We start from the raw sequence: 9,640 nt of genomic DNA on the forward strand, positions 1-9,640 counted from the left end.
CTGGGTGCACAATCTGTTAGGCATGTGATAAAGTAAAAATACAAAAAGTTACTGATGTAACTAATAGAGTGTGAGCTCCAGGAAGGCAGGGACTCTGTCGGACAAACACACAGGCGGTCAATAAAGTTTTGTAGAATGAACGAACCCCTACTTGCAAAGAGTTCAGAAGTAGCCGGGGCGTAGCCACTCTGGCCGCCCAGCCGCAGCTCTATGGCGGTCCTCCGAGGGAGGCGGAAGCGCTCGGGCCGCGCGGGCGTGGGCTCCGCGGCGCGTCCTCCGCGACGCCGGAGCATGCGCAGGACTGCCCCCGCTGGGATCGCTATGGCAGCGGCGTCGCGGTGGGCTGGGCCGCGGTGCTCCTGTCCTGGCGTGGCCGCCTTCGCTGTGGACCCCATCGCTGCCTCTCGGGCATGAGCGGGGACCCCTGCCGCCGTCCGTCGCCCTGTCGGCCGCCGCCGCGTCCCGACTGTGGGCCTGCGCCGGGAACATGCCCCTGGCCGCCTACTGCTACGTGCGGGTCGTGGGCAGGGGCAGCTACGGGGAGGTGACGCTCGTGAAGCACCGGCCCGACGGCAGGCAGGTCCGCGGGGTTGGGGTCCGGCCAGGGGCGGGCTGGGTCCGGAGAGCTGCGCCCCGTGAGCTGCGAAGGGGCATATCTCAGGTGGCACTTCCTCAGAGAAATCGTCCTAGACTATCAAAACAAGGCCAGGCTCCCCATAACCTCCGTCCAAACTTGTCCAAACTTCCCCACCTCTCTGCAGAAGTCGTTTGTTGTTTGACCTGCCTACCTCTCTCTCACCCCCGACAATTCCATGAGAGCAGTCAGGGATCGTGCAGTCCAACACAGCCCTTAAATGAAGGGCCGCAAACAACTCTAGTGCAGATTGTGGACTCAAAACTCAGTTCATCTTCCCTCCAAACCTTCTCACCCAGCCCATATTTCACCAGCCATGCAGCTGTCCACCCTATGCACGTGGGAGTTATCTTTAATTCTCCCCGATTCTGGTTTTATTTATCTGACACGAAACCCTCAGGCCTCCTCTCCATCTGCAATAGTATTCCAATCCAGGATACCATTTTTTTTCTGGCTACACTATAGCCTCTGCTTTCCAACTGGCCCCTCCCACCTACTTGCTCTCTTCTAACCCATCATTTTCATTTAGCCTCAGTGATCTTTCTAAAACTTAAATGTGATGTTGTCACTCTTTTGCTTAAAGTACTTTTTACCCCCATCATACAAAGGGTGATGAACCCGTTTTTAAGCATGGTTGTATTAATAGGGTAGCCGTATAATGTACAAACCTGGACAATTATTTTCCCCCTTGTGGTGCTGAAGATTGAACCCAGGGACATTCTACCCCCGACTAACACCACTCTTTCTTTCTTTCTTTCTTTCTTTCTTTCTTTCTTTCTTTCTTTCTTTCTTTCTTTCTTTCTTCTTTCTTCCTTTCTTTCTTGTACTGGGGATGGAACCCAGGGGCATTCTATCTCTGAGTTGCACCCCAGCCTTTTTTTTTGGCAGGTCTGAGGTGGAACCCAGGGCCATTCGACCTCCGAACTACACCCCCTGCCCTATTTATTATTATTATTATTATTATTATTATTATTATTTTATTTATTTTTGGTGGTACTGGGAATGGAACCCTGGGACCTTCTACCTCCGGGCTACACTCCCAGACCTGTTTTATATTTTATTTGGAAACAGGGTCTCTTAAGCCAGCTGAGGCTGGCTTCGAACCTGCATGATCCTCCTGTCTCAGCCTCCCAAGCGCTGGGATTACAAGCGTGCACCACCACGCCTGGCTCTTATTCTTTATTTTGAAACAGGGTCTCACTAAGTTGTGGAGGGCCTAAGTAGCTGAGGCTGTCTGAGAACTGCGATCCTCTGGTCTCAGCCTCCCAAATGCTGGGATTGCAAACTGGGATTACAAGCGTGTGCCACCACACCTGGCCTCAGCCCGATTTTTAATTCTTTATTTTGAAACAGGGTCTCACTAAGTTTTGGAGTGTCTCATTACGTTGCTGAGGCTGGCCTCTACAACAGGCATGTACCACCATGGCTGGCCAAACTGGGATAATTTTTTTGCCGGAAAGGAGGTACTAGTAATAGTCACAAACGACAACCCACTTGTACTAGGCAAGCTGAGAGATGTTCCCCTTAGTATGCCCTTAATAGGGCTCACTCGCCTATTCTTCTTTGTCTTAGGTACAGGTTGGGAACACAAGCACAGATCAAAATTTATTCAGTAGGCACTGGGGTATTTTCATTGAAATTTTGAGCTGAGGATAGGAATTTAGCTATCATAATAGCCCCCTGCGTTTGAGCAATAAAAATGAGATTAAAAATGTGTTTATTGAATGAAGGAATGAATCATGTGGTCTTTGAGTACAGTGTATTAGATGGTGAACAATATTGATTTTTTAAAAGCAGGAATAATTTTGTATGTTGACTGGTGATTTTTAACCTTATTGAGCCATGGATCTCTTTGAGTATCTAGTGTAATTTAAAGTTTTTTTTTTGTGTGTGTGCGCGACTGATTCATTCTACCCCTCCTCCCCAGATACAACCCCAGTCTTATATTCTTTTTTTTTTTTGCGGGTCTGAGGATGGAACCCAGAGACATTTGACTTCCGAGCTACACCCCCTGCCCTGATTTTTATTCTTTATTTTGAAACAGGGTCTGACTGAGTTGTGGAGGGCCTCACTAAGTAGCTGAGGCTATCCGCGAACTGTGATCCTCCAGGTCTCAGCCTCCCAAATGCTGGGATTACAAGCGTACACCACCATGCCTGGCTCCTATTTTTATTCTTTATTTTGAAACAGGGTTTCACTAAATTGTGGAGTGCCTCACTAAGTAGCTGAGGCTGGCCATGAACCTGTGATCCTCCTGTTTCAGCCTCCCAAGTCCTGGGATTACAAGCATGCGCCACCATACCCAGTGTACCCAGCTACAATTTAAGCAATCTTTTTATGTTTCTTTGTAGGAGGAACTTGGAGGTTAAGAAATCTCTAACACAGATTTTATGAATGATTTAATGGTATATTATCTTAGATTCAATTTTTAGCCATTAATGAAATTGTATTTTTTATTTTTATTTTTTGACACTGGGGATTGAACCCAGGGGCATTTTACCTCTGAGTTATACCACCAGTCCTATTTTTTATTCTTTATTTTGAAATAGGATCTCACTAAGTAGCTGAGGCTATGATCCTATAGGCCACGAACCTATGATCCTTCTGTCTTAGCCTCCCAAGGACTGGGATAGCAAGCATGTACTACCACACCCAAAATTGTATATTTTTTTGTTTGCTTTTTTTTTTTTTTTTTGACATGGGATTTCACTATATGGTAGAGGCTGGTCTCAAATTCCTGAGTTCGAGAAATCTTCTGTTGTAGCCTCCCATGTCAGTGAGACTGCAGGTATTTGGCTCACTGAAATTGCAAACTGCAGATGGAAAGGATAATTTTTTTTTATAATATATAGCCTTAAGTCTAACTTATAAAAAGCATCATTAGTGATAGCAAACATTTTCCTCAGTTGTATGCCCCCCCCCCACCTCGTAGTTCTGGGGATTGAACTTGGGACCTCACACATGCTAGGCAAGTACTTTACCAACTGAGCTACATCTCCAGTAATTTTATGCTCCTTGAAAAACACAAGGAATAGGTTATCTAACAGGCTCTAGAAGGTTGGTTTTGAAGACATTTGTGAGAGCTCTTAGATATTTTGAAATCTAAAAGACTGTATGTTTACTTGCATATTGTAAAAATATGTGTTCTCTTTGTTAGTATGTCATCAAAAAACTGAACCTCCGAAAGGCCTCCAGCCGAGAACGGCGAGCTGCTGAACAGGAAGCTCAGCTCTTGTCTCAGTTGAAGCACCCCAACATTGTCACCTACAAAGAGTCATGGGAGGGAGGAGACGGTCTCCTCTACATTGTCATGGGCTTCTGTGAAGGAGGTGATCTGTACCGGAAGCTCAAGGAGCAGAAAGGGCAACTTCTTCCTGAGAGTCAGGTGGTAGAGTGGTTTGTACAGATTGCCATGGCTTTGCAGGTACTGTGTACACTTGCAGCATTCCATTTGCTCTAAGATGGCAGAAAGGTATATTTTAGGAAAAAAATTTCCAGTTCTTTACATTAAAAAAATTTTTAAATCCATTTATAAAGTGAAACCTGTTCTTGTTCTTAGAATGTTTCTGAGTGATATCTGTATTAAAGTAGATATAGATTTCATGCCTTAATTGCAAGAGAAGCCAATTTTTTTTTTTTTTTTTTTTTTTTTTTTTTTGCAGGTCTGGGGATGGAACCCAGGGGCACTGGACCTCTGAGCTACACCCACAGCCCTATTTTTTATTCTTTATTTTGAAACAGGGTCTCACTAAGTTGCAGAGAGCCTCACTAAGTAGCTAAGGCTGTTCACGAACCTCAATCCTCCAGTCTCAGCCTCCTAAATGCTGGGATTACAGGCGCGCGCCACCATGCCTGGCTGAAGCCAATTCTTTATTTAATATTTATAACAAAGTCAATTTTAAGGACCTTGACTTCAACAAAGAGCAGAGAATGATCATGTTATCATCTGATCTGCTGTGTCATGGTGAAAGGTGGCTGGGCCAATGAATATTCTAAACTGGGGTTCGAGCTTTCATTCTGCTGTGGCAGAGAATGCAAAACCAGTTCGTGTTTTAATGTACACATATCCCAAAGTGAGACTGTTTATGAACTGCCCCTCTGGAACTGAGCAGACTTGTCTAGAACGAATTGTCCTTGTTGTTGAGATTCTAAAATAGTCCCCATTTATTACTATTTTTATTTTGTGGTTCTGAGGATAGAACCCAAGGGCATTCTACTTTTTCTGTGTGTGTGTGTTGTTCTGGGATTGAACCAGAGACATTCTACCTTCGAGCTACACCCTCAGCCCAATTTTATCTCTTATTTGGAAACAGGGTCTCCTTAGGTTGATGAGAGTCTTACTACTTATTGAGGTTGTCCTTGAACCTGCAATCCTCCTGTCTCAGCCTCCCAGGTCTGAGATTACAGGCTTGTGCCACCATACCCAGTTCATGCATTCTACTTCTTAACTTCACCTCCGGCTCTATTTTATTTTTTATTTGGATTTCAAATATTCTGTTTGTATTTATATTTTATTTGGATTGCAGGCCTCTGCCACCATGCCCGGCTGACAGTCTTTTTAAATACAAATTATTTTGTTAATTCACATGTTATGAAGGCCAGGATTTCATGGGTCTGAGAAGAATGCATGTCTGGCATTGTATAAATTTGTCTTATCTTCAATGGGAGTTTGTAAGCATGTTTTTATGTATTTATTTTTTGTGTGTCTGGAAATGGAACCTAGGGGCATTCAAACTCTGAGCTACACCCCCTGCCCTATTTTTTATTCTTTATTTTGAAACAGGATCTCATTAAGTTGCACAGGGCCTCACTAGGTAGCTGAGGTTGTCTGCAAACTGCCATCCTCCTGTCTCAGCCTCTTGAATGCTGGGATTACAAGTGTGTATCACCACACCTGGCTTGTAAGTGTGTTTTTAAACTGAATTCATGTAATGCTAAGATGTTATAATTGTCAAAGTACCAGGAAACAATTTTGGAAGGTCCTAGGCCAATTAAACGTAGAACTTATTTTTTTTCCTTTTTTTTGTGGTACTAGGGATGGAACCCATGGGCATTCTACCTCTGAGCGACACCCCCAGCCCTATATTTTATTCTTTATTTTGAAACAGGGTCTCACTGAGTTGCAAAGGGCCTCACTAAGTTTAGCCGAAGCTATCCTCCTACTGTGATCCTCCTGTCTCAGCCTCCCAAATACTGGGATGACAGGCGTGCGCCACCACATCCAGCGCAGAACTTAATTATCTTACATTAAAAGTTATGAATAAGCCGGGTGTGGTGGCGCACGCTTGTAATCCCTGCGCTTGGGAGGCTGAGACTCGCGCAGGTTCGAAGACAGCCTCAGCTACTTAGTGAGGCTCTCAGCAATTTAGGGAGACCCTGTTTCCAAATAAAATATAAAATAGGTCTGGGGTATATATCCCAGAGGTAGAAAGCCTCTGGGTTCCACCCCCAGTACCACACACAAAAAAAAAAAAAGAAAAAAAAAGTTATGAATAAGTGCTGGGCATGGTGGTGCACACTTGTAATCCCCACGCTTGGGAGGCGGAGACAGGAGGATTGTACAGGTTCGAAGTCAGCTGCGCTGGCTTAAGAGACCCTGTTTCTAAATATACAAAAAAGTATAAAATAGGTCTGGGAGTATGTCCTGGAGGTAGAAGGGCTTCCAGGAACCCCAGTACACCACCAAAAAAAAAAAAAGTTATGAGTAGGAGCCAGGTGTGGTGGCCCACACTTGTCATCCCAGTACTTGGGAGGCTAAGAGAGGAGGATCACAGATTTGAGGACAGCCTCAGCAACTTAGTGAGGACCTCTCCAACTTAAGACCCTGTTTAAAAATAAAAAATAAAAAATAGGGCTGGAGGTATAACTCACAGGTAGAATGCCACTGGGTTCAGTCCCTAGTGCCAGACACACAAGTTGTAGATTGAACCTTTTCTTTAAAGATTATAAATCAATAGTATTGTGGTAGCTAGATAGCTAAGGATTTTTAACTCATGCAAATGCTGATAATATATTGCTGGGCTTTGTACCAGCAAAACATGGGATGACTCAATAAAAAAAATACTCTTGAGACTTTACTCCTGATCTTGAGGAGGTAAGAGGGGAGAAGACAAGAAAGCCAAGCTCTTCCTTTTATTACCAGTTTTGTTGAGTTTGGGTCATCAGATCGTTAACTGTCTCTAGGGTGTAGAGCCTTGTGTTGGAAATGCCTTCGAAGATAAGGTTGTGCCGGGCTTTCGCCGTCACCCCGCACTCGGGGGGCCGAGACCGGAGGATCGCGGTTCACGGACAGCCCAGCTGCTTAGTGAGGCCTCTGCAACTCAGTGAGAGGCCCTGCTTCAAAATAAAGAATAAAAAATAAGGCTGGGGTGTCGCTCAGAGGTCGAATGCCCTTGCCCCAGACCTGCAAGCAAAGAGAGTAGTAAACCAGGACATAGATCACTGTCTTCAGTTTTCTCAAGAGAGGCAGTCTTCTGCCAAACAAGCAAAAAGCTATAAATCCTTAAGCAAATTATATATATATATATATATATTTTAATATATTTTGGCAGGTCTGGGGATGGAACCCAGGGAATTTGACCTCTGAGCTATTCCCTCTGCCCTATTTTTTATTCTTTATTTTGAAACAGGGTCTCACTGAGTTGCAGAGGGCCTCACTAAGTAGCTGAGACTGTCCACAAACTACGAGCCTCCTGTCTCAGCTTCCCAAATGCTAGGATTACAAGCATGCGTCACCATGCCCAGCTAAGCCAGTATTTTTTTAGACTTAGAACAATTTCCCACAATATATAAAGATCAAGAAACAATAAGTAAAGCCGGGTGTGGTGGCGCATACTTATAATCCCAGCATTTGGAAGGCTGAGACGGGAGGATTGCAGTTCGAGGACAGCCTCAGCTATGTAGTGAGGCCCTTTGCAACTCAGCAAGACCCTGTTTAAAAATAAAGAATAAAAAATAGGAAGCTGGGTGGGGTGGCACACGCTTGTAATTCTTGTGCTTAGGAAGCTGATATAGGCAGATCGAACAGGTTCAAGGCCAGCCTTAGCTACTGAGTGAGGCTCTCAGCAACTTAGTGAGACCCTGTTTCCTGGAGGTAGAAAGCCCCTGGGTTCCACCCCCAGTACTACCAGAAAAAAAAAATATATGAAAAATAGGGCTAGAAGTATAGCTTGGAGGTAGAATCAATAAGTAAATCAGTACATTTATATGTAATGAAATTTTATTTCTCTTTTCAGTATTTACATGAGAAACATATCCTTCATCGAGATTTGAAAACTCAAAATGTCTTTCTAACAAGAACAAACATCATCAAAGTGGGTGACCTAGGAATTGCCCGAGTATTAGAGAACCACTGTGATATGGCAAGCACCCTCATTGGCACACCATACTATATGAGCCCTGAGTTGTTCTCAAACAAACCCTATAACTATAAGGTAGGATCAGGCTATGAATATGGACTCAGCTTGTCTCACAGAATATTCAGAAGTTCATTACTCATCAGAGTAGTGAATCAGAATTTTCTGTAAGTTGGTTAGAGAAGAACAAACTTTTTAAAGGTAGAAATAAGGTATTTCAACATTTCATCACTGTTTTTCTTTTCTAGTCTGATGTTTGGGCATTGGGATGCTGTGTTTATGAAATGGCCACCCTGAAGCATGCTTTCAATGCAAAAGACATGAATTCTTTAGTTTACCGGATAATTGAAGGAAAGGTAAAAAAAAAATCTAGCATTAACTGAGCAAAGGTTATATAATGCAGCTATGTAAATAGCCTCTGGCTAAAATCATTGGTGATTTTTGGTTAGTTGATGCATAGTCATTGATACTGGTGAATAGTGTGGGATGGTGGCTAGGTGTGGTGGTGTATCCGAGCTACTTAGGAGGCTAAGGCAAGAGGATCTGAAGTTTGAGGCCAGACTGAGCAACTTGCCAAGACTTTGTCTCAAAATAAAAATAAAAAGAGTTAGGGGTATAGCTTAGTCATAGAGTACCCCTGGGTTCAATCCCCATACTATACAATAAATAAATAAATGAATGAATAAATAAATAAATGAAGAAGGTGGGTCTCTTCTATGGGAAAAGTTGAACTTGAGAAGGGATTGATCTGTGTGTGTGTGTGTGTGTGTGTGTGTGTGTGTGTGTGTGTGTGTTAGTTACTGGGGATTGAACCCAGGGGCATTCTACCTCCAAGCTATACCCCCAGTCCTATTTTAGTTTCAAACTATTTTAGTTTCAAAACTATTATTTTGAAACAAGGTTTCACTAAATTGCTGAGGACCTCACTAAGCAGCTGAGGCTATCCAGGAACCTGTCATCCTACTGTCCCAAGTTGTGATATTACAAGCATGCACCATCACACCCGTCTCTCATTTTATTTTTTAATTTGAAAAATATTAACCACCGATATTAACCACCATTTTGTTCCACGTTGTTCCAAATATGGAACACCTATAAAAACTTAAATTGAGCAACAAACCACTTCAGGTAATTTAAAGTAATTATTGTGTGTGTGTGTGTGTGTGTGTGTGTGTGTGTGTGTGTGCGCGCGCGCGTGTGTTTTACAGTATTACAGATGGAACCCAGGGGCATTCTTTTTTTTTTTTTTTTTTTTTTTTTACGGGTCTGGGATGGAACCCAGGGGCATTTAACTTCTGAGCTACATCCCCTGCCATATTTTTTATTCTTTGTTTTGAAATCGGGGTCTCACTGAGTTGCAGAGGGCCTCACTAAGTAGCTGAGGCTGTCCGCGAACTGCAATCCTCCAGGTCTCAGCCTCCCAAATACTGGGATTACAAGTGTGTGCCACCACGCCCAGCTCCCAGGGGCATTCTATCTCTGAGCTACACCCCCAACCCTATTTTTTATTCTTTATTTTGAAACAGGGTCTCACTGAGTTGCAAAGGACCTCACTAAGTAGCTGAGGCTATTCTCGAGCTATGATCCTCCTATCTCAGCCTCTTGAATGCTGGGATTACAAGCATGCACTACCACGCCCAGCTCTAAAGTA

General features: G+C 43.6%; 1 protein-coding gene across 1 annotated transcript in view; it reads left to right on the forward strand.

Moving 5' to 3' along the window:
• Positions 1 to 487: 487 nt before the first annotated feature.
• The window catches only part of NEK4 (NIMA related kinase 4), a gene marked incomplete at both ends in the record, with an annotated part of 49,811 nt that continues 40,658 nt past the window's right edge, over positions 488 to 9,640 (forward strand). Inside the window, 4 exons of the mRNA XM_080715377.1 lie at positions 488 to 580; positions 3,792 to 4,058; positions 7,870 to 8,067; positions 8,238 to 8,345. Of these exons, the coding sequence (XP_080571503.1) occupies positions 488 to 580; positions 3,792 to 4,058; positions 7,870 to 8,067; positions 8,238 to 8,345 (666 nt within the window). The remainder of the gene's footprint in view (positions 581 to 3,791; positions 4,059 to 7,869; positions 8,068 to 8,237; positions 8,346 to 9,640) is intronic.

This window comes from Muscardinus avellanarius (genome assembly GCF_963383645.1).
Source record: "Muscardinus avellanarius genome assembly, chromosome: 18".
Classification (NCBI taxonomy): domain Eukaryota; kingdom Metazoa; phylum Chordata; class Mammalia; order Rodentia; family Gliridae; genus Muscardinus; species Muscardinus avellanarius.